The sequence below is a fragment of the Delphinapterus leucas genome, chromosome 4 (assembly GCF_059928025.1).
Source record: "Delphinapterus leucas isolate spDelLeu-1000000601 "Yukka" chromosome 4, BTC_Dleu_Yukka2, whole genome shotgun sequence".
Classification (NCBI taxonomy): Eukaryota; Metazoa; Chordata; class Mammalia; order Artiodactyla; family Monodontidae; genus Delphinapterus; species Delphinapterus leucas.
In genome coordinates this window covers 73,220,929-73,246,150 of record NC_143132.1, presented here as the reverse complement: position 1 = coordinate 73,246,150, position 25,222 = coordinate 73,220,929, and the positions used below count along the sequence as shown (strand labels likewise).

General features: G+C 42.8%; 1 protein-coding gene and 1 long non-coding RNA gene across 4 annotated transcripts in view; one reads left to right on the top strand and one right to left on the bottom strand.

Annotated features, from left to right (window-relative positions):
- Positions 1-24,051, bottom strand: part of ACAP2 (ArfGAP with coiled-coil, ankyrin repeat and PH domains 2) — a 178,568-nt gene extending 154,517 nt beyond the window's left edge. The window contains exons 1-2 of one of the 3 annotated variants that reach the window (XM_089910652.1): positions 13,156-24,051; positions 1,324-2,018 (exon numbers count right to left, since the gene is read on the bottom strand). In XM_089910652.1, coding sequence (XP_089766778.1) covers positions 1,324-1,376 — 53 coding nt within the window. In that variant the 5' untranslated portion in view covers positions 1,377-2,018; positions 13,156-24,051. Of the gene's footprint in view, positions 1-1,323; positions 2,134-13,155 lie in introns of those variants that run through there. The other 2 variants (XM_089910658.1, XM_089910653.1) reach the window with 2 other exon arrangements.
- On the top strand, positions 1,487-14,014 carry LOC149749349 (uncharacterized). The gene is made up of 2 exons (XR_016393008.1): positions 1,487-2,547; positions 5,115-14,014. It is a non-coding gene; the product is annotated as an uncharacterized LOC149749349 (long non-coding RNA).
- Positions 24,052-25,222: the final 1,171 nt, after the last annotated feature.

The window sequence follows — 25,222 nt, the reverse complement described above, 5'->3', positions numbered from 1 at the left end:
AAAATTAACACCAAAAAACAAACAAAAAAAAATCAAAGGACATTCTCTTAGAAGTAGGAGTTCCTTAGTTTTACAATAGTTTTCTTTGCTTTTCACTGAAAAGAAAATGGCAAATGAAATTAACAGTGATAACGATGAGGACAGTTAGTTCCCAGGCAGAGGATGCAGGAATTTACAACCCAGGCTTGGCCCAGAGATCAGCGGGCACACACACACCAATGCTCAGGGGACGCTTTCAAGACATGTCACTATCTAACGGAAGTTCTAAAGGCCTTATTTTTAAGGCCTAAGGACAGCCCTATAAATGCACTGCAAAACACAACCTAGCAAAACTCCATTCTCCAAAACAATTCAAGAGTTTCCTACAATGCCCGAAACCGAAAGAGTCTGTGCTCTGGACACCCTCAGGACTGCCGCCTCTCTCAAGGCAAGGTGGCCAGCCCATGTGAATCGGAGCGCCACCACGTCAGTTTATGTGACAGATCCACTGGGAGCATCTGACGGTGATGGGGGCCCTCCCGGGCCGACGCTGCTGGAAGAGGAACAGAAATGCCATCTTCAGGGCCCTCCTACTTCCGTTCTCAAAACAGAAATGCACTGTTTCTCCTAGTCCTCACCCCTCAGCCCGGTACCTCTCGACAGCGGTGCCCCTCCAAAGAGCTTAGGTGTAAAGAAAAGCCTATAGTCTCGGACCAAGGTGAACAGAATGCTGTTGGTCAAAGGACTCCCACCCCCGACTCCCGTGCAAAATCAACCGCCAGCGCCTTCCGAGGAGACCCCCCCTGGCAGGGGACACGCCAGCAGCATAAATCGACATCCCAGTTCGCCCCCCACTCCTTCACCCTCGGGGTAAAAGGAACTAAGTGAACTGCAGGAGGGTGCCCTGCAAGCTCCCTCAAAGAGGGGCTGGGGTGGGGGTGGAAACGAAGAAGCAGCGGAAGGAAGGGGAAAGGACAAGCGGCAAAAGGAAGGGGACGAGAGCGCGCACCGCAAAGGGCACGAGTCTTCGGGGACGCGACTGCATCCCAGCTCCCCGGAGCTGGTGCGCCCCGCCTCTCGGGCGCTCCGCCCCGGGCAGAGAGCAAGGAAGGGGGATAAGGAGGCAACATCCTCCTCTGGCTCAGCCTCGCCCCTCACGAAGGGCTAGTCGGGGCTGTCGTGCCCTCTCCGTGTCGGGAGCGACGGCATCCGCAGCCTGCCCCGTCGGAGGGCGCGGACTACGGGGCCTCCCGCGCGTTCCGCGGTCTGCCTTTCACGCCCCCACCGCCGGAGGAGGCACCTCCGGGTGACGCCGGCCCGGCGCCAGGCGGCCGCGTCGGCTACCTGAAGCGGGGCGAGTCCTTCAGACACTCCTCGAAATCCACCGTCATCTTCATCCTGCCTCCGCCTCGTCTCGCAAGCGGCGCTGGAAGAGCCGAGGGAGCCGCGGGAGCGGCTGCGCTGGGGACCCAGACGGCTACGGCTGGCGCACGGCCGCGACTAGCGCTGCGGAGAGCTGCGGAGGGCGCCTCGCCCGCTGGTCATAGCAGCCGCGAAGACAGCGGCGGCAGCGACGGCTCGTCAGGCCCCAGTCCTGCCCCTCTTCCTCCCGCCCCCAGCAGAGGACCGACCTCAGGGAAACGACTCGGAGTGACAGCCCCAGCCAGCCAGCCACGAACACGACGGCCACTGGGAGGGGCTTCCGGTAGCACTGCCTGCGGGCGCTCGGGCAACGCGCCTGAGCGACGGTAGCGGAAGCCAGTGAGCGGCGCGACCGTGGGAGCCTCCTTGCCAAATGCGTCCCAAGGGCCAACCAGGATGCGCGGGCGTCGTTAGGCGGGACGAACCGGTTGCTGGGAGGCCGGCAGCTGAGGCTCCTCGGGAAGGAAGTCACGTGGCTGCGCGCCGCGCTTCCCCCGGAGCCCCCGCCTCTTCTCCTGCTTCTCCAGCCCCGCCCTGCTGAGCTGCCAACAAGGAGGAGCCGCCGCCTGCAGGTCTGAGGAAGGAGAGTTGCTTTTCAAGGCAGCTTTGGCAGAAATCTGAAAAGGGTAAAAGAGTAGAGATTATAAAAGGAAGAGATGGTCTAAGCCACCACTTCCTTTCAGTTTAGAGAAACCGAGGCCAGGAGAGGAGCGAGGGTAACTTTAATGATAAAATCCGTCTTTCACTTACCGGCTTCATCACGTAATAATTTGAAAGTATCTCCCATGTATTGATAAATATTTTCATATAACCAGAGACTACTTTCAGAAGGAGCTGGCATTTGGGGTGGCCATGGAAAGATCAGAAGGATTTAGACAGATGGGGGAGGCAGGGCGTTTTGTGTGGAGGAACCGTTCTCAAAACCACAGAAAACATTCCTCCTTACTGACGCCTTTCTCTCAGTAGCCTTTGCCAGCTCTAAGATGATAGGATTCTGAAAATGCAGGCTCATTTACTCAACTTGCAACACCTGCCCTCTGATACACGATTTTTCTAGGAGCCACTGTAAGATACTCATCTTCTGATCCCCACAATAATCCCACAAGCCCCTACTTCTGATTCTTAGATGCCACGGACTCATGGCATGTAAGTAAAAAGTACCATGGATACATTGTATTTAAGTATATACTTCTAAACTCAACCTAAAAACCATACCTGTAAAAATGCACAGGGAGGGTTAGAACAGTATAGTGGCTCTGGAGGTAAACTTCCTGGATTTGCCTGCTAGCTTTCTCACTGCAAAATGAAGATAATACCACTGATCTGACAGAGTGTCCTGAGGCTGAATAGATAAGAACTCAAGTCAACAGTGCCACATAGTAATCATTCAGTTAATGTTGGTTATTATCATAATTGTACCACTTTCTTCTTCAGTACCATAAGCAGAAGTTAGGTTTAACTTCCATAGGTTTAACTTCCACTTCAGTACCATAGCAGAAGTTAGGCACTTCCACTGCCTAAAGTCTTATATAATAACCCCTTTGACCATCTGGTTAAGTATAGCATGATGGCATGCTGTTTTTCATAACGTATGGTTATATCTTGATCTCTTCATCAACTTTAGAAAGTAACAGCATACTTTTGAGACATTTCAAAGAATATACGAGCATTATATATGTTTCTTCTTTGTTTATAAACTTGGTTTCTTTTTTTAATTGAATTGCATAGCCCTAGAATCTACTAGAAACTATTGGCAGTTAAACATTCAGTGTCCTCAGACACTTCAGTTAGTCAAAACAACCTCTTCTAGATTTGTAACTTCTGTGTCAAATTTAGAGAGTTGGCCATTTCTACATTTAATTGTATTCCATATGCATGACAACTAATCTGTGTATACAATATCTTATTGTTTCAATGACTCAACACAATGTAACCTTTTGGAAGACACCTAACATGACACTTTGAGATTCAGATTAAAATTCAACTGCATGGCACCATCAATGCAAATAACTAAGCCAATTATCAAATGAACATCTTTCTGTGGATGGCTAAATTTACATATACCTAGTTAGTGATAACGCTGTCACAATTTTTCTTTGCCCTGTGATAAAGCAAGCATTTTGGGGTGTCAATTGTAAGATACGTCTTAAATTGAGAAATATTAAAAGTGAGATAGGGTAGGAACATGGAGTCTTAGAATAGAATTACAATATCATTATTCTTATAATAATGGAAACCAAGGCCCCAAGATACAAAAATAACTTGCTAGGTGACTCAGGCCCCATGATCCAGACTCTAACTGCAAACTGCCCACTCTCCCTTTAGAATTCAGCCTTTACAGTTGTGGCTCTGTCTGCCTGTGAAGCATTTCCTTTTCATCTCTTTAAAACGCAGCTCAGGGCTTCCCTGGTGGCGCAGTGATTGAGAGTCCGCCTGCCGATGCAGGGGACTCGGGTTCGTGCCCCGGGCCGGGAGGATCCCACATGCCGTGGAGCGGCTAGGCCCCTGAGCCATGGCCGCTGAGCCTGCGAGTCCGGAGCCTGTGCTCCGCAACGGGAGAGGCCACAAGAGTGAGAGGCCCGCGTACCGCAAAAAAAAAAAAAAAAAACGCAGCTCAGATGCCACCTCTTTCAGGAAGCCTTCTCTGTTTGCTGAAATACAGACCTCTCTTTTCAACACACAGTGAAAGTTAGTTACCAGGCCCAGTTTACACTCTTAGATGATATAAATGATCAAAACTTAAATCTCTTCCAAATTTCTTCTCCCCAGACTTCCTAGTTCCTTCCTCCAAACCCTCTGGAACCCTGCATACCCACAGCCCTTCCCAGAATGCTTCTGATTTTCTCTGAGAATACTTTTGACTATACATCCTCTCGAGCAGAGGTTGTTCAGTGCCCCTTCTCTGATCTTTCTGAACCAGGATACATAGTCAACAACAGTCTAACTCTTGACAGCAACTTATAATTTATATTCCACCTTCATGTAAGAATTTCTTCTTTGAGGCTAATATCATCTAAATAAACCACTGTCTTACTTGCCTCATTGCTGTTATCTACCAATTTCCTAGTAGCCCCCTCCCTTAGCCTGACTCATTGCATTGCAAATTATCTCAAGAAAAGGGAATTATGATGAAGGTAACCATGAGCAGTTACTAGAACTGAGAAGCCCAGAAACTCAGGCATCTCTGGGCACTGGTTTCCCTCTCTTAGCAGCTGTATCCTCTCTTTCTCACCTACTCCCCAACTCCCACCAGTTTCCTCCTTGCTCTCTTAGGGATTCTGTTCCCCTGTGAACCTGGCTTGCATATAAGCCCTCACTGCTAACTTGTTCCTTCAACAAGTTGGTTGTCAGATGGCTATAGGGGCCAAGCAAATAAAGTAAATGAATGAAGCTGGCCAGGTGTGAGCATATGGCGAGGGGAAGGCCATGGTGAAGGGGAAAGCAGGTGCCCTGTGTTCTACTTGTCTTCAGTTTTTGCCATATCAGACTTTTGAATTTTACAAGAGAAACCAAATAGCCAGATTTCAATGTGAAACCTTCCAATTCTCAAACGTTGGCAACCCATTCAAAATATTGTAAAACATCGCACGGGTCATAAAAATGTGTCCGGGCCACTCTGCAGCTTCTGCTAAATATTTCTTGACAATTCTTGATGTATCCTTTCAACCTATGCTCCTGGAGCTTATCATTTTAACCTGTTTTCCAATTCCCAGATCCCAGGAGAAAATCTGATTAACCCAGCTCATCATTTCATGACAGGTCACACAGGTCCCTGGCAAGCCGACAGAAGGGCAGGATGACTCAACTTAATCATTTGTACAGGAATGGTGTCAGGATGCAGGATTCAGGACAGCTGACTACTAGACAAGGCAATTTCCCTAAAAGAAGGTGTCGATGGCCAGGTCCCATAAAACACAGCAAGTAAACTCTCATCCAAGACTTTGGCCTTTCACTCACAGTCTTCCAACCCCAATTCCTACCCTCAGCTAAGGAGATTTCAACATTCACTCATTCCTTCTTCATTCAATAATATCCATTGAGCATGTACTCTGGCCAAACCCTGTGGTAGGCTCTGAGGTTTACAGGTGAAATAAACAGTGTCTCGCGTCTAGAGCTATCAGACCAGAGGGGGAAATATGTGATTAGTTCTGGGCCAGGGGCATGCACAGGGGGCTACTCATACTCTGATGGTCATTTCTCCCAGTGAAGGAAATAAGGTTTCTCATACCTCCACAGATATGAGGGATCTTGAAAAAGATCCAAGAGAAGGTGTGGAAGGTCTTTCCAAGGACCTTTAATCACAGAGAACTATGTGACTAAAGCACAGAGGTAAACGGTGACCAGATACCAAGGACCTTGCCTGCCACACTAAGGAATTTTTATCTTAAAGCAGTGGGAAGTCACTGGGAGAATTTAAGCCTGGGAGTGAGATCTGATTTGAATTTTAAAGGACAGTGGGGCAAGGGGGTGGGGGCAATTTCGAGGTTTTCAATCAAGGCAACTGCAGTCAAGAGATGTTTAGGGGGCTTCCCTGGTAGTGCAGTGGTTAAGAATCCGCCTGCCAATGCAGGGGACACGGGTTCGAGCCCTGGTCAGGGAAGATCCCACATGCCCCGGAGCAACCAAGCCCGTGTGCTACAACTACTGAGCCTGTGCTCTAGAGCCCGCGCGCCACAACTACTGAAGCCCACGCACCTAGAGCCCGTGCTCCACAACAAGAGAAGCCACCACAATGAGAAGCCCGCACACTGCAACGAAGAGTAGCCCCCGCTCGCCGCAACTAGAGAAAACCCGCACGCAGCAACGAAGACCCAATGCAACCAAAAATAAATAAATAAATAAATAAATTTATATTTAAAAAAAAAAAGAGAGATGTTTAGGAAATACAGTTAAAAGGTTCTGATGGCCAAATGAATGTAAGGGAGGCAATGAAGACTGAACCCCTAGGATGACTCCAGGTTACAGGTTGTAGACTGGTAGGAGGCGGTGTCATTCACACAGAGAGAAGAAACGTTATCTCTTTGGCTCAGAATATGTCACTCCAGAAAGTCCTTACATGTTCCCATGTTAAACTTTGTCTCACCCAGAACATTCCATGCACAAGCTCAACCTTCAATGTTCCCTGCTGTCTCACTCACACACATTCACTTCACACCCCAAGTCCCGACCCCAGGACTCTCTCTTTCAGGCTGTTGGTATCCACCTGTCTGGTCTTCCTCCACCACTTCAACAGCTTTTTTTTTTTTTTTTTTTTTTTATCATGCCCCCTACCTCTCCCTAGGTCATTCCCTGGCTATTTCACACACCCAGCACTGGATCAATCCAAAGATTTCCTTCATGATGTCTCCCCCGCTAGTTGTTGAGCAATACTGGAGACAATTTATATCTTAAAGCAATGGGAGCCGTTGGAAGAGTTTAAGAGAGGAGTGTGATGTGATCCAACTTGTATGTTACAGGGGGCTGGGTAGCCAAGAGTTGAAGGCTTTTACGGCTGAGACTGTATCACTGCATTCAGTAGTTCAAGACTTGGACACTACATACTTAGGCGTTTCAACTGTCTTTTTATTATTTATGTTGCCACCTCCCTGGCGCACTGACACAATGGCTATTCCCAAACTTTGCCAGCCAAGCTGTGGCCCACACCTCCATGATCTGTAGATAATTTTGCCTCTCCACAAAGAAGACAGGAGTCATTAGGTAGGAATACTCTTCCCAGCCCTGCCCCGCATACTCATCTACATTCCCATCTTCCTTACTTCTTACCCACCTAACTCAGAGGAAAGTGTATCTTTTCCTTGTGCTCCAGACCTCACCCCCTCTATTCTCCTCTGAGAAAGGTTCTTTCTCGGTATCCTCACCCTTTCTCTCCACTGACCTTTCTTTTCTCTTTGAAGAAAAGAGAAAGAAATAGAAGCATATATCCTCTGTATCGGTAAGGATCATTTTTGTTGTAAGAGAAACTGAGTAAGGCAAAAATAAAGAGTTCATGATAAAATAGGATGATTTCACCAGGAATGGGGATGACAGGCTTTCCATGGACCTTGAGAAGTAGTTGGAACCAGGCCCTGTAAAGCCTGGATGCTCCCTCCCCTCTGTCCTTTCCAAACATCTGCTTTGTTCTTCTGCACACCTGAAGCTCACTTCACCTGACTGTCCGGGCCCAGCTCCTGAGATTAACCAACCAACCTGCAAGAAAGGGTTTTCTCTCTTGACCCAAATTCTAAATTTCTTGGGGGAAGTATCAGCCCAGCTTGGATGATGTACCCCATCAAGGGCCAACTGACCACATCAAGGGGACAGCCACATACAAACATAGCTTCAGAAGCCTCCCTCTGTCACCATGTGGATAGGGGATCAGTTAGCAAAGAAGGCAGACAGGTGAGTTGAGTAAACCCCCCCTTTGGCTGTTGCCAAATCTCCCTCCATTGCTTCCTAAGATTCTTAAGAGCATAGTCGCCACCTTTTCTCCTCCTGTTCATTCCACTATCCACTGCATTCTGTTCTCCACTCCCTACCCACCCCCATCAGCTGTTTTCAGTGAGGTCACTTTCCGATTGCCAAGCCAAAGGACACTTTCCAGTACTTATTTTTCCTAACATCTCTTCAGCGCTTGACACTCTTGGCAACTCTTTTCACCTTGGAAACTCATAGCACTCTCATGCTTAAAATTCTTCAATAGTTTATCATCACCTAAAGCTATGGTTTTTAAGCTTTCCTTAATCATGGGACCCTTTGTTTAAAAGAAAAAGTCTTTCACTAGTACCCGCTATTCAATGGGTAAAAGCAGAGTTGGTGTGGTTGAATTAGGGGTGGGAGACCCAGACCCCTGCCCACCTGGGCCCACTCCGCATTCCCAGATGACCCACCAGTGGACCCCAAAGAGATCTCACAGCTCTACTGAATAGAATTTGAAAACCACAGATCTGTAGGATAAACTCCAAATTCCTTAATTTCAAAAATCAGGCCCCATCAACCTGCCAACCTTTCCTACCTTCTTTGCTGCCAATCTCTCTACTCCAGACAGGTTCAGCCATCCACGAAGGGATTCTTTCAGTGGCTTTGGTGTGCTTTTTTCTCAGCCCCACCGTGGTACATGATGTTTCCTCTGCCTGAGTGGGCCTCCTTCCTCTGTGTGCCCGGTGGGCTCCAATTCATTATTTGTAAGTTGGCTTAAATGGAATCTCCTCAGGTGCTTCCCACATGATGTGACTTCTCCTTTGTGTCAGCACATAACTCCGTTAGAACAGAGTTCAGTTCAGCTTTATAATTTGAGATTTTTATACTCATGTTCTCTTCAGACCTGGAGCTGCTGGGTGGTGACATTATGTTCTTTTCATCTTTTTAGCTCTAGAACCTAACCTAGTCTAAGTGTCTGATAAATGTTGAGTAAATAGATGTATTTCTCTCCCCAGATGATCTTTTTCTTATTTGCATCCCCATGGTTACTTCCCCACCAGATTATGGGGAAGTATGTACTTCCCCACCAGATTATGAGCTCAGATTACAATACTTATATGTTAGGGTGATGGTGAGAACTAAATAAGATATACATAAAAGTGCCTAACAATGCCTGATTCATTGGGAGTTTTTCATCCTGGCTGTATAACAGAATCCCCTTTAGAGTTGTTCTGTGTTTGTTTGTTTTAATGTAGACTTGTGGGCCCTCCTTATTAAATCAGATTTTCCAGAAGTGGTCCAGGGCATAAGTCCCACAGATGACTCTGGTGCACAGCCTTCATAACTGAAACTCAATACACGCTACCTAATGTTCATTTTGTAACTGGCATAGGTCCTGTTGGGTCTATACTTCAGTACAGTCTGTACCCTCTGCTGCTCTTCTTCCTTCCTTCTGCCCCCTTCCCACCTTCCTGCCTTTATTACATAGTAAGAAGACTTACTCTTTGCCCAACTACGAACCCCACAGATCCAAAACACCAAAGTTTCTAAGATTAAGAATCAAGAATGTAACTTCTTGATCTGGCTATGGTCTCTCTCTCAGCGCTTTCCTGGAAGTCCTCTCTCATAACCACCACATTTAATTGATCCTCAGATCCTGTTAACTTTTTCTTGTGTAATAGCTCTTGAATTTGTGCCCAGCTTCCAATCCTCATTGCCACTGCCTTGGTTCAAGGCCTTCAATATCCCTTGCCAGAATTATTCTAAATAGCATCCTAACTGGGCTCCTTGCTTGTTATAGGCTGAACTGTGTTCCCCTCAAATTTATATGTTGAAGCCCTGTGCCCAGTACCTCAGAATGCGATTATATTTGGAGATGGGGTCTTTAGGGAGGTATTAAGGTTAAGTGAGGTCATAATGGTGGGGCCCTCATTTAACAGTATGAGTGATATCCTTATAAGAAGAGGAAGGGATCCTAGGGATGCAGGCACACTGAGAAAAGGCCAAGTGAGGACACAGAGAGAAGGCAGCTGCCTGCAAGGCAAGGAGAGAGGCCTCAGGAGATACCTGCCAACACATTGATTTTGGACTTCCAGCCTCCAGAGCTGTGAGAAAATAAATTTCTGTGGTTTAAGCCACCCAGCCTGTGGTATTTTGTTATGGCAGCCCTAGCAAACTAATAGAGTCTTGGGTGTCCGGGGAATCCTCCACTTTACTCAGAAGAGTCAGCCTGCCACCGTCAAAGCCAGAACGGCTGTCATTCTCATTCCCAGCCCTCCTCACACAGAGGAGGAGGGATTGTGACCTAGGCTTGGCCAGTGAGAAGCAGCCACCCCAATCTTGGTCTCAAGTCATAGACAGAAGCGGAAACTAAAAACATTGTTTTGTCCAGTCCCTTTACTTTATAGGTGAAGAAATGGAGGCACAGCAAAGAGTAATCTGTGCACTTATCAGACCTCACGGGGATTCCATGCCAGAGCCCAGGCTCAGCACACTGCTTCCTATTTCTCCTAAAAGCCCAGGCACTAAGGCCAGCTCCACTGGTGCTGGTCATCCAGCACCTGAACACAGTCAGGGCCTGGTCAGCAAGGACAGAGGGGCACTGGTGTCTGCCACAATGGCAAAGGATCAACGTGACTAACCCTGACAAATCAAAAGGAAAAAGAAGGAAAAGACAAGAATGCTCACATCTTAAAAAATGGAAGTAATACAAATGGACAAAAAATTACGAAATTCAGAAATCAAATACATGCAAATTAGAAAGATATACCTTTTCCTCCCCTCTCAGATGGTAAAGATGGAAAAGAATGCCCTAGAAAACGACCCATTAGAGTGTAAACCTCCTGAGAACAGAGACTTCTGTTTTGCTCGCCACTATATCCCTATCATGTGGCACAGAGCCTGGCACATAGTTGGGGCAATTTAATATTTAATATTCAGTAAGTGACTAGCACACCTGTGTGAGATCGGCTTTCCTTATTGCACAGGAAGGCAGTCAAATCCAAGCCCTGCAGCCTTCCCTCTGCCACACACAACACATAAGAAAATACCTGTTCTTTAAAGAAGTATGACTGGCTGTACCACACAGCTCTGAAAGCTCTGGTGCATAAGAAGATAAAATACCTTCAAAAAGAAAACATGTATAAGAAGGAAAAATTAAGTAATTTTTCTCACTGGTGAGACTGTGTAGATAGAGGTTCTCATACACTGGAGAAGCACAGAACTTTTCTGAAGGACCGTTTGGCAATATGTATCAAAGTGCTAAATATGTTTATCTTTGAATTTATCTTAAGAAAAGGATAGGAGATATGTACACATACATATTTGCTGCAGTGTTATTTCTGGAGAAAAAAAGATATATTCTAAATTTTTACTAATAGACGGGTTAAATAAACTATAATATATACATACAGTAGAATACTATGTAATGAGAAGAAAATAAATCCAATATTAGCAATGATTATTAGTTTTGGTTTAATCCTTTATCGTGTACCTCCTTTCTTTGTAAACATATATATTACTTTTATAATTGAAAAAAAGTCTTCAGACCTATTATTCCAAGAAAAGTAGACCCTAAAGTGTTTAAAATTTTACCTATTTGCTCTATTTTAATCACTTATATCCTGTATGTCTCTTAAATTAAGAAAATATTAAATAATAAGGCAGTTAAAATAAAGTTTTTCTAAAAACATGGAAACTATGGGAAAGAGAATAAAAAGTTATGCTAAGAACCCAGGCTCTTTTTTTTTGGACAAGGTTAAAAATAAAATACACTGTTATGTTGTTCCAATTAACTGAGAAAAGAATTCATACCACTAACTCAGGAAAGACGAACATTTTCCAAGAGAAATTTATACAAGCTTAATTTCTGTTCCTATCACCTGTTAGGCAACTAATGTGCACTTCCACTGAACCCTCTCTTTAGTGCTGAATTCATGGCTTTGAAAGTGCTTACACATGAGGATGTGGTATTATCACAAGGACATTTTGGTACTTCCTTTTAGTGGGCCTCAAAACACATACCCTGTTTTCTTTACTTTTGTTATTTTAAAGAAAGTTTGGTATTTCCAAATACCAATGAAGCTTTACTAGGGGACTTCAGTTTTGTTGCTGTTGTTTATGATTTAAATACTTTGAACATTTGCACATGTACAAAGGGGTATGCACTGAAGAGTAGGTCTCCTTCCTGCTGCTGTTGATGCTAGGAGCACTCATGTCTTAGGCTTCACTGCTTCCTTCCTTACCTACCAAGGGCCACCCATGACCTTCAGCAGAACATTTACTGCTTTTCTTCCTAATATCTGTCTTTTGCCTTTAACTGCCTCTTGGCAGAAGTGCTAGGGAAGTAGAAGGCAATAGAAATAAATTTGTCTTCTTCCTCCTAGTCTTCCTTCATGTGCTAAAGTTGGTATTGTTAGGTAAAACCAAGCTATTGATTTTCACGGCTGAAATTTAAAACTTTTTTTTTTTAATTTTTATCAACTGCAGGAATAGAGCCAAATATGTCCCTCACTAGAAAAGCTAAGAAGCTGCCTACCTCATTCCTTAATCTCTCCTAATGACAGGGTGGCTTGTTGTTGTTGCTTAAAAAAGGAAAAAGAGGGGGGAGGAGCTGACGAATTTTACCTATTTATTAGTTCTTTTGAACACACTGTGCTATATCAAGGTATAGATCTACATTATGCTATATCAAGGTATAGATCTATAGAGGAGCTGACGAATTTTACCTATTTATTAGTTCCTTTGAACACACTGTGCTACATCAAGGTATAGATCTACGTTACGAGGGAAGTATTCTTTTTTTAAAATGTAATGTTGACATTACTCATAGCCTTTTGCACCAACACAAATGCTCACCCAAATCCTATAAATCCAAAGCTACACATTCAAACACCAGATGTATGTGCTCTGGGAATGCGAGGGGAAGGATGATGTTTCAAGTTAGTAAAATATTGAGTACAAGGCATAAACTGTTAGAGAAGTGGCAGAGTCCAGGAGTACAAGGGGTTAACGGCCCCATCCCCGCCTGGGACCTCAGTGCCTCAAGTGTAATGCTGTTCAATGTACTGTGATTTCAACATGACTGGTCACAGCATAGCTACGTTCAAAGAACAGGAATTGTCCAACTCCTCTCGTCCCAGCCACCACGACTCCAGTTCCTCGCAGTTCTGACTCCAGCTTTCTTACCTCTCTCAGAGAATTAGAACACTTGTTAGAGCAAAACTAATAGGTGGGCTAGTGCCAGTGGTGTGCCGCCACTGACAAAAGGGGTGTGTATCACCGCTGGCATTGGTTACATTGCTACATACATATAACTAGCCAGAGTCAACCCTCCCCTCCACCCATGGAACAGCTGACCTGCCAGGCAACTTCTGGCAGAGAAGCTCCACAGAGACGACCGTCAGGCATGCCGAGACCACGAACCTTCTGATGGACGTAACAGCCCTCGCTATTCTCCTCGGCTGATTCCATAACTGGCCGCTGCAAGGGGCCTGGGTGGGCAAGGGCACTGCCACAGAGCTGTCGGCAGCTTGTCGACGTGACTCGAAGGCAGCAGAGGTGGGTGGCACTATGGAGATAAGCAGTTCACACTTCCCCATCCTTCCCCCCACTCCCTAACTTGGAAACACAAGGTACTTTGGGATCTGAAATCAGCCTCTCGCAGCTGCTCTGCCCTGGATTGTGCTTTGCCAACTGCTTCCTTGGGGCCGTCCCTCAAGGAGTGGTTGGGTTTTGCCTTTTAGTTCACTATAGGTCACAGCAAGACATTTGGCCACACAACCAAACAGGGAGGACCTCCTATATCAGGAGTCATGATCTTACAGAGCCATAAGAACCTTCAGGATTCTATAAAGGACTCACCCAGGGTGACACAGCCAGCTTGCAGAACAAGAATTCAAACAGGTCTCCTGAAGCAGTGTTTCTCAAACTTGTGAAACCAGGATCCATGGTCAGAAATACATTTAACCTCGTTACCAATGAGTGAGTGAAATGTAGACATACATGTGATTGAAACAGACATGGCATGACACAGTATTACCCTTTCCAAATGCTATGCTCTGTTTTCTGTTGTTGTTATTATTATCATTATTTTTTGGCCGCGCCATGCAGCTTGCAGGATCTTAGCTCCCTAACCAGGGATTGAATCCGGGCCCTTGGCAGTGAGAGTGCGGAGTCCTAACTGCTGGACCATCAGGGAGCTCCCTCTGTTATTATTTTTAAAAAGCTTTTTTGACCTACTAAGTCGGTCTATGACCCACTAATGAGTCACAACTTGCAGTCTGAAGAGGCCCATACACATAAGCAAAAACTCCTTGTGCTATTTCATTTTGAACCATCTGGCTCATTTTAAACTAGGTACATAGTAAAAATTTCTGAAAATAAGAGTATAGTCATCCCTCTGTATCAGCCCTCTTCCTCTGTCTTCAAAGCCAGTAATGTACAGTTCTGTGTCCATACTTCCCTCTGACCACAGTCAAGAAAGGTTATCTACCTTTAAGCAGTCATGTGATTAGGTGGGGACCACTTGAATAATCCAGAATAATCTCTGCATCTCAAGGTCCTTAATCACATCTGCAAAGTTCCTTGGTCACATGAGGTGGTATATTCATAGGTTCCAGGGATTAGAAAATGGACATGTTTGGGGAGGGTATTATTCTGCCTACAACAAATGACTTGATCTGACTTAAGGTTTTACCAGGATAACCCTGAGTGCTCTGTGGGGAATAAACTGTAGGGGACAAGGGTGGAAGCAGGGAGACCAAGTAGGAGGCTATTGGAATAATCCAGGTGAGAGCTGGTCAAGGCCTGAGTGCCAGTAGTAGAGGTGGTGACATGTAGTCTAATTCTGGTTTTTTTGTGCAGGTAGAGCTGACATGATTTGCTGATGGATTGGATGTGGGGTATGAGAGGAGGGTGTCAAGGATAACTCCAAGGATGACACTCTCCCCCCCACCCCCTTAGAGTACGTGACATATGTTGTGTTGATTTGTTTAACTATCTTCCCTGTAAGACTGAAAGTTCTAAGGGAGAAGGGCTCAAATCTGCCTTGTTCATTGTCGTATTCTCACATCAAGGAGTGCATAGAACATAGCAATACAGCTCATAACTGCTATTTATTGAGCCGTTGATATGTGCCAGGCACTTAACATAATCTCATTTAATCATCAGAACAGCCTCATGAGGTAGGTACTATTATTATCCTCATTTACTAAGTGAGGAAACTGAGGCCCAGAGAAATGAAATGACATACACCAGTGAATACAAGGGTGGAATTCAAATCCATATTGAGAGGCTTCCCTAGTGGTGCAGTGGTTAAGAATCTGCCTGCCAATGCAGGGGACGTGGGTTCGATCCCTGGTCCGGGAAGATTACCACATGCCACGGAGCTACTAAGCCCGTGTGCACAACTACTGAGCCTGCGCTCTAGAGCCCACAAGCCACAACTACTGAAGCCCTCACGCCTAGAGCCCGTGCTCCGCAATAAGAGAAGCCACCGCAATGAGGCAATGAGAAGCCTGCGCACTGCAACGAAAGAGTAGACCCTGCTTGCCGCAACTGGAGAAGGCCCATGTGCAGCAATGAAGACCCAACGCAGCCAAAAATTAAAAGTTTTAAAAAATAAATAAAACAAATCCATAATGAATAAATGAAATAAAATAATTCTTTCAAGATAAGCAAACATTTGGGTTTAGCTAAATATTCTAACCACATATGAAATGGGAGAGGGAGAAAAGGACATAGATTTACAAATATTTCAAAGTTTTAGCCGTAGAAAAATCATGTCAAAAAATAACAAATGTTAGTGTCACTAACTTAAGGGTTCTCAAACTATAGTCCATCTTAGCTGTGGTTTGGTTACTGTGATGACGTATACAGACAGTAACTTCAAAAATGTTTTATAACCAATCCGGAGGCAGTGAAGAGAAAAACAGATGACATCAGGCAGACCATGGGGGCACAGTAAAAAACGTCCAGACATGAGAGTGAAGAGGGAGGAATTTTAGTCTTACTTTAGTCCCATCCACTCATTAGCCAATACTCTTAAGGCATTTATTTCATCTTTCTGAGACCATCTCAACTATAAAAACGATATAGTATTTTCTGCTTTACTACCCCGTAGACTCTTGGGAGAAACTAAATTTATTCATTCAGTAGATACAGAGCACCTACTACGTGTGCCTGGCATTGCTCTAGACACCAGGAACATGTCATGAACAAGACAGACAAAATCCTTGCCCTCATGGGGTTTGCATTCTAGTGGAAAGGAGGATTGACAAAAATAAGAACAAATAAGTAGATATTTTCAAGAGTAATATGCACCCTGAAGAAAAATAAAAGAGGACAGGGGTTATAGAGTGATCAGGGAAGAGGTAACATCAGACAGAGACTTGAATATAAAGAAAGAAAGCTAGACAGTGATCTGGGGAAAGGGCAGTCCAGGCAGGGCAAACAGAATTTAAGTTCCTGAGGTCAGAATGAACTGGGGGTTCACATGTGAGGAATAGCCAGGAGTGAGCACGGGGGGATAGTGGTAGATGATGCTACAGAGATAGGCAGGGGCCAGGTCATGCATAGCTTTGCAGGCCATGGCAGAGAGCTGGGGTTTTATTGTGCATGTGGTATGAAGATAATGAAAGCAAAAATGTGCAAAGAGCAACACAAATAGTAGACAACAGAGGTGTAACATGGACTTTGGCAGCAATATGACACATCTGTTAAGAAGAGCATGGGTTCTAGAGGCTGCCTGGTTGGAATCTTGGGTGCACCACTTACCGTGTGTGGCCTTGGATAGGATACTTAACTTCTTAGTGCCTCAATTTCCTCACTTGTAAAATAGCAGTAGTAATAGTACTTACCATATTAGGGTTGTTTTGAAGATTAAATGAGATATTACACATATAACACTCAGAATACTTTCTAGAATTAAGTGCTCAATAAATGTTAGCCATTATTACTATCAGTTACCAAGTTGTACAACTAATTGAGTTCATTAAGGTAGACTTCACTAATTCAGAATCTGCAAGTTATTTTTTAAACAGAAAATTTACATATAAAGAAAAAACATTTTTAGGGCTTCCCCGGTGGCGCAGTGGTTGGGAGTCCGCCTGCCAATGTGGGGGACATGAGTTGGAGCTCTGATCCAGGAGGATCCTGCATGCTGCAGAGCAGCTGGGCCCTTGCGCCACAACTGCTGAGCCTGCGCTCTGGAGCCCACGAGCCACAACTGCTAAGGCCTGTGGGCCTGCAGCCTGTACTCTGCAACGGGAGAGGCCACTGCAGTGAGAGGCCCGCACACTGCAGCGGGGAAGTGGCTCCTGCTCGCCACAGCTAGAGGGGGCCTGCACACAGCAACGGAGACCCAACACAGCCAAAAATAAATAAATAAAATAAATAAATTTTTAAAAAAAGAAAAAGAAAAAACATTTTTAAACAGGAAAACTAAATGCATATTTCTTCTATATAAAGAATTCAGACAATAAATGAAATTAGCCTCCCTGAAGGTCTGAATGTGCTTATTTATAAAAGGTTTGAATAAGCACACTGAAGGGCTTTATCTGCTTGTTGTTCCTTCCTTTGGGGGACCAGCCCTCCCTCTTCCGCAGTGATTCTTCTTGGTCTGTGTAGTCCTGGTGAGGAGTGAAGATGAGATCCAGCTTTGCCCGGAGTCCTCCATCCGCACTCTGTCTTCTCCATTCCTGCCTCCTTTCTCCAACGTACACACACAGCGATTGTTCAAAGAAGGAGCAGCACAAGGCTCAGACTGGGCCAAATCGGAGTCCTCCTTGGGAGTTTTTCAGACAATGCTCTCTCTTTCTGGCATCTCAAGCCTCTACGGATGACATAGACCAGGAAGTAGCAGCCAACTCTACCACCAGGTGGAGAGAATGAGGCCAGCACAGAGAGAAACAGTCAAAAGATAGAGATAGCCCTGCTGAGAATTCAGCCACAACTAAAGTCAGCTCTATGTACCTCTGGACTTTACAGTTATGTGAGACATAAATTCCTATTTTACTTAAGGATTTGGTTTCTTTGCACCAAAAGACTTGATATACATACCTTCTCTGAAAGATGCTCTTTGATTTTCTAAGATACCTGTAATAGTCTGCATCTATATAACATTCTTTATAAGATGCTTCAAGAAACTGACCAAAAAAAAACCAAAAAACATTACGGATGTTATACAATGTGTAAAGATGAAAGTTAGAAATCAGTTGTCAGGTTAGCTGATAACCCAAGGCAGGCACAAACTTCGTCAATATTTTTGGTAACCCATGTTTTCAGATCTACAGTGGACCTCATGCTAGTTACTGGAGTCACCTTAGGAATGAACTATGTCATGTTAAGTTTTCATTGTATTTGTTACTTTTCAGGGAAAGTGATTTCAGTCTCAGTAAAACCTAATACACGTAGTAGTATCACAGTGGTGCTATTTTTGCCATCTTTGTGTAATAATAGAAAGGCATCATCTGTTTCAACAGTCTAAAGGGATTCCATATCCACAAATTCACCCTATTTCATATTTTAGTAACTTTTCCCTTACTTTCACAGTGTTTAGCAAAATCTTGTTTTTGTTTGTAAGAAGGAAATTGGAGTAATGTGCAATTGAAGCAAACCAGATTAAGAACCAAGCTATTCTAAAACCCAGCTGCCAACCAGCTACTCAGTCACCCACCCTACTTAATATGTTCTCTTGGAATTGACTAGCAGCCAAAACCAAATTCTCTTCAAAACTGGATTAAGGTGCATGTGGATAACAAAATGCTCTTAAACAAGCCTTTCCATATTAGTAAATAACTTGAGAGGAAAGAGGCAGATGAAAAATCCCTGGGAATTTATGAAAACTCGGCAGACATGTTTATCACTTAGGTTATGCAAGAAACTACCCTAATAATAAATAAGCACACTGAAAAAGTCCTTGTGTAACACACAACATATTTTACCACCATTTGAAAAAATGTTTTTTATTTTTATTTTTAACCTTTCTAAATTCAGGCACACAATGCCTTCAAGAAGCTATTTTTGGTGCTGGTACAGTGTTCTGACACCTTCTCCCTGAGTAAAATTGACACAGCTGCTGAAATTAACATTTTTATCTCCATGGACCCACGTGTCCCTGAGAAATATAAAATATCATTGCGTTTTTCTGCTAACCAGCATTTGGAAGCAGACAGCTATTCAAGCCAAATCTACTCCAGTCCTCTGAGAGAGGGACCTTGTTATCACTAATCCATATCTCCTTTGAATATTGTAAGGCCTTACACAGGGTGAATAAACTCACCTCAAACTAAACCAAACAGATGTGTCTGTGGTACCCCAAATCCCATGTGTTGGGATCTGCATATAGATAATACCTTGGCAATCCAGCAAGTTTGCTTGATGCCCAGATCTAGAGAGGAAGGAAGAGCAGTGCAACTGTAATGTTTCCTTACATCCAATACAGAAACAGGTCCAAGGCACTGGAATCTATGCAAAATTTCCTCTTGTTCCCTCTACCCACATCTCCTTTTAATTGACCCTAGGGCTCCATCATTACAGATTGGAATCACAATCTAACGTTTCACTAGTCAATATACCTCAAGACTCAAGAATAATTAAACATTTGTCATGCACTTTCCTATGTGTTAGAAATACAAGAAAGATGTATTTAGTCCAAGGGAATAGAAGACAGGTACATAATTATAACACAGAGCAGAATGTGCTAAGGGAGAAATAAGTATAATGTAACAGGGATTCAAAGGAAAAAAACCACCACATATGAAAAAGCTTAATGAAAGAAGTGAATCTTGACCTAAAAGACAGGAAAGATCAGAATGACAGAGGCTGATAGAGAAAAGAAAAAGAAGGTGAGAAAGCCCGAGCTATGTTAGTGAAAAAAGAGCAGCCCAGCTTCACACAAACCAAGGGAATATATAGAGAGTAGAAAGAAAGGACCTAAGGATGAACTGAGTTTTGATTTTATCCAGTAGGCTGTAGGGAGCCAGGGCCCTCCAAACCAGGAATATCTTAATGCATGATTAGGTTTGTCTTAAAAGAAAATTAACATCCAGGAATAGGATGGATGTAGATTAGCAAGGGTGACAGAGGAAGGACTGAAGGAATGAGACTAGTTGGAGGGTAGATAATAAAGGATCAGAGTGAGAAGAGTTACAGAGAAGTTAGAAAAGGACAGATTCAAGAGATATTTTAAAGGTAATATTGACAGAGCTTAGTAATTTATAAGATGTTAGGGTAAGGGCAGGGAGGGCATCAAAGATGGCTTTGCATAGCATGGGTGACAGGAAGACACCACTCCACAATTATGGCATGGTTTGGTATGGAAATTTTATGAGTTTAGTTTTGTACACATTGAGCTTAAACAAAAGAATGTAAACTTAAAGTCTGCTTTTTCTCAGATATCCTTTAGAAAAATTTTGCTTTGACTTCTGAGTTCCAAAATTAGCTCCGAGCTGTCTAGCTCTGTGCTCAAGTGTTTTGTTTTGGGGCGTTGGAATATCCCCTTTCTCTAAGATCTGCCACTTTTACTGTCCAAAATTTCATTTCACAAAAGATAGGTGATGGTAATTTAAATGTTTTTCTCAGTAGCCTTTTTTTTCTTGCTGTCAGTAGGTATTTTAATTTTTATTATAACTAAATTTTGGATGCAATAACTTTTGTTAATAAAACGTGTGAACAAAGAAGCATAACATCTGGGGTTCTAACTTAATATATACCAAAGCCTCTGACTCTAAAAAAGATCTCTTAGTTGTTGTGCCACCTGTTTAGAGACCAATTAATGGTTTAAAAATAGATGATCTTTTGAAGGCAAATGACATCAAAATCGTGGAATATATTAATATAGATCATAAACCTACGCACAGAAAACAATGATATGCTTTAGGCGTTGCATTAAACAAACAGGCTGAGATGATGCCACGATGAATGAACATTATGTGTATGTTATAATTTGTACACATAAGGAGGTAGGTACTTCAGAGAACAGTAAGGCAGGGTTATTTATTAGGTACATTCATAGGTCTCTTTTCAAATGTTACTGCTGATGATTTTTAAACTTTATCTAGTCATATGTGCATTTTTAACCTATATACAAAGATGAACCTTCTCTACCTCCTAAGTCTAAACATTTTCTAAAATATAATTACAAACATACAAATCTCTGCTCCACTTTGCCTATCGTTCTATCCCCATATTCGCATTCACAACTAAAGTTCTTGAACAAGCTGCCCACACATGCAATATCCATTTCCATGCCTTGTACTCATTCCTCAGCCCCCTGCAATGTGGCTTCCACCTTCACAAGGCCAATGAAGTCAATTCTCACCAAGATCATCCTGATCTAGGTGACCCTAGATCAAATGAAGAAATGAGTTAATTTATCTAATATACTTAGTAGAGTATCTGAAATATTCAAGATATGTTCCAAACTTCTGTCTTTTCTTGGTACCTCTGATTATATGTAAATCCAGCAAATGATTTTTCCATCATTCAAAATAATTGAAAAGTCATCACATTTTCACTCACTTGTATTTATATAACTAAACAAGAAAAATAGCTAAAAGAAGAATAAGGTAAAGTATACCCTTCCATTTTAATTCTTCAGGAAAATCTCATCAACACATGTAATATAATTTTCTGGAATTTGGGCAGAAGAGAAGCTAAGTATTCAGTCTGGTTCTCAAAATTTGTAACTTTTTTGATTCATGTTCTGGCTGGACCACAGAACCCGACAACTGGTATCTTTTCAAAAGTGTTAAAGACCTTCCTAAGATAGGTAGGGCTGGGAGAAGTTCAAGGACTATTACATTACAGTAACAACCCATTCACCCTGGTGTGAGCTTTTTGGCAATTACAGCCAGAAACAAAGACAGGAAGCTGGAAATGAAACAAGCCTCTTGGCATCAAGGAAAACAGTCACAAAGGCCTCATCCAGAAACTGGTAACTACCCTCAGATGTCTTACTTTTTAAAAAAGACCAGCATGTTAAGGCTTGGGAAAAATCCCTTCAATGTGCTCTTGAGGGCAAGGCTGTATTTCAGACAGTACAATAATCAATGTTGATAAAAACAAACCAGTCAGTAAGTAAAGATTATGTTTGGGATCCTTGGTATGTGAATCTTGGACAATGCACCATTCTTTAGCAAGATTTACTTCCAAAATGCTTACAGGTACAAACTTCCAGCTACAAAATAAATAAGTCACAGGGATGTAATGCATATATCGGGAATAGAGTCAATAATATTACAACAACTTTGTATGGTGATGTATGGGAACTGGTCTTACTGCTGTGATCACTTTATAATGTATAAAAATACTGAATCACTATGCTGCACACCTGAAACTAATACAATATCATATATTAATTATACACATATGATGTGTATCATTGAGTGTATCATTATAACAGCAAAAAAGGCAGAGTTTGGGTAACTCAGTTTTGAGAAATTTTACTTGGGGGGAAGAACTCATTTTCAGATAATCCTGAATAATGAGTTAATAATTCTTAACTCCCTCCACTATGAAAAAATATAACCACCAAGCCTAGACAGGGCCACAGTTGTTCAATCCAAGGAGAGATTTATTGTGAAAATAGAGTCAGAGAAACTAGATTCTAGACTCTCTGCCAAAAACCAGCTGGGTAATCTTGACTTCTCTTTGCTTTGGTTGACTTCTCTGAAAAACAAGGACATTAGACTAGTTGATCTCTAAAAATCCTTTCCAGTTCTAATATTCAAGCATTAAGTATATGTAGCTGCTAAAGAGTAACAGGAAGGAAAAGTTAAATCACATTATAAACAATTATCTTCCTTTTATGCATTCAATAAACATTTATTGAGGCTTCTATTGAGATGACCTATACCAAGCTCTGAGAATACTGAAGTAAAAGAGGTCCTGCCTTGAGCTTTCTGTTTAGAGAGGGAGTCAGGCAACAACAAAGCAAACCAACCAGATAAGAAAACAAGAGTCTGAGAATAATAGGAAAGACATCTTTTTTAGATAAGATGGTCAGGGAATGGCACCTCTGGAGAGGTCATGTCTGAACCTAAATAATGAAAACAAAAGCCATATGAAGAATTAGTGAAGAGCATTTCAGGAAGAGTAACGTTTAATGCCTAGGCCCTAAAAAAGGGGGAAAACTCAGTAAACTTGATAAAATGAAAAAAAAAAGTATGACTATAATAATTATGCAGAAGAGTGGCACGAGAAGATTTGCAGAGGTATTTGGGGGTCGGTACACACAGTCTTGTTATGTCATTCTAAGAAATCTGGACTCATTCTTAAGGATGGTAGGGAAATCACTGAAGGGCTTTAAGTAGGGCAGCAACACTTGCTGTTATAAAAGATGGATTGGAAAGGCACAGAATGGAAGTGGGGAAATCAAGTACTTAGGAGGCTGTGGTAGGAGTATAGGCAAAGTATGATGGTGGTTTGACTATGATACTGTAGTAGGGATTGGAGTAGGGGAGAGATTTAAGATATATCATGGAGGTAGAATCAAAAGGGCTTTCTAGTGGATTGTTTTCACATATTTGAGAGAATGAAGGGAATCAAAGTTGAGAAATAATATGGTGCTAAGTTATTGATTTTGGGAGAATGTTTTGGGTGGGGAATACAGCAATTAAGAATAATTAGAGGAGGGCTTCCCTGGTGGCTCAGTGGTTGAGAGTCCGCCTGCCGATGCAGGGGACACGGGTTTGTGCCCCGGTCCGGGAAGATCCCACATGCCGTGGAGCAGCTGGGCCTGTGAGCCATGGCCGCTGAGCCTGTGCGTCCATAGGCTGTGCTCTGCAACGGGACAGACCACAACAGTGAGAGGCCCGCGTACCGCACAAAAAAAAAAAAAAAAAAAAAAAAAGAATAGAGGAAAAATAAAGAGCTCAGTTTTAGATGTGGTGTTTGATATATGTGAGACATCTTATGTAAGCAATAGATATCTGAACCCTCTGTTCTTATACCTTTTGATTCTGGTCACAGTAATTGCATACCTTTTTTCTAAGAATCATCTATTTACCTTTTTATGTACAATACCCAGCAAATTTCTGGGGTCACAGTTGGTGCTTAATACATATTTAATAATCTTCGCAAAAATAAACATCTTTTCCCCTAAACTCTACATTTATCAGTGTGTCTTCATCCAGACTGTAAAATTTCAGATGATTCTAGTCCACGTCTTCTGAACAGTGCTTGAAGCTTAGAATAGAGAATACTATTCTGGGTCGAATTCACTTTGCAGTCTGACCAATTTCCCACTACCCGCCCCATTCCCCCACCCCCGGGCTGGTTTTAAAATTCCTAGATTGAATTCTATACTTTGTCATTTGCCATAAAAAACCTCAAGATACTCCTACTTGGACAAGTGGGGACCGCTTTTCAAAGTTAGCACTGAACCAGAGCACATTTCCTGATAGCTTCAAACTACAGTGGGACTCCCATAATTGTGGTCTTGCCCCAGACCCTCTCAACCCACCCCTTTTCCCCCAATAGCCTGACTTAGGGATAACTAAAAATGGCAGCAGCAGGTTAACTGGCAACAATCCACAAATTTGCTTTAACTTTTAAAATCCAACATTTCAGATTAAGTTTTGTTAAAAAAAATGGTCATTTAACATTTTTGATTTCTGTGGGAACTTTCTAGCTTGCTTAGTAACAATTTTGTCTTAGATCACTAAGAAATCTTACCTTCAGGAAAACGGCATAAGTAATCTGCTAAATAACAAAGTCTTGCTAATAATAATTAGCCCGGGCTTCCCTACCAGAAAGGCCTCCTCAGAATGACTAGAGAAGGTAAGTGTGTAGTTTACTCCTTCCTTGTTCCCCCCCAAAGTGTGCTCTCTGCTCTGTATGTACATGTAACTTTTAAAATATTTAAAGGCGGGGCAAGAGTCTCACATCCATATTTCCCAATTAGCTTGGCATGATGCCCTACAATAAAGTGCTTATTTTTCACATGGGAATCTCTTTTACAAATGAAGATGAAAATATATATATTATCTTTTAAGTAACTGCTTATGTAAGTGATACTGCAGATACCAAGGAGTATAACTAAACAAGAATATAATTAAACTTTCTTCTTCCTATGCATGTTAGGTCTATTGCTGGTTAACACTTTTTCAGGCTGTATCATTTATTAGATCAAGGCACACTGCAAAGCTGCTTATAATCCCTTTGCCTAAAAAGTGAGGTCAAATGATATTAAGATGCCAAAGATCAGCCTGCACAATCCTCTTCTACTTCTAGTCAACACAGTCAACAATCCAAAATAATTAAATGGAGAACAAAAATGTGTATTTTCTTCCAATTACAATAATTCCCATTGGTAACAGAACTGAAATGCTAAACACTCACTTGGCAGACTTACCGAAAAAAATTTCAGGTCGGGCAGTTGAGATAAAATCATGACTGAACACTTGCCAAATCCACCCTCACT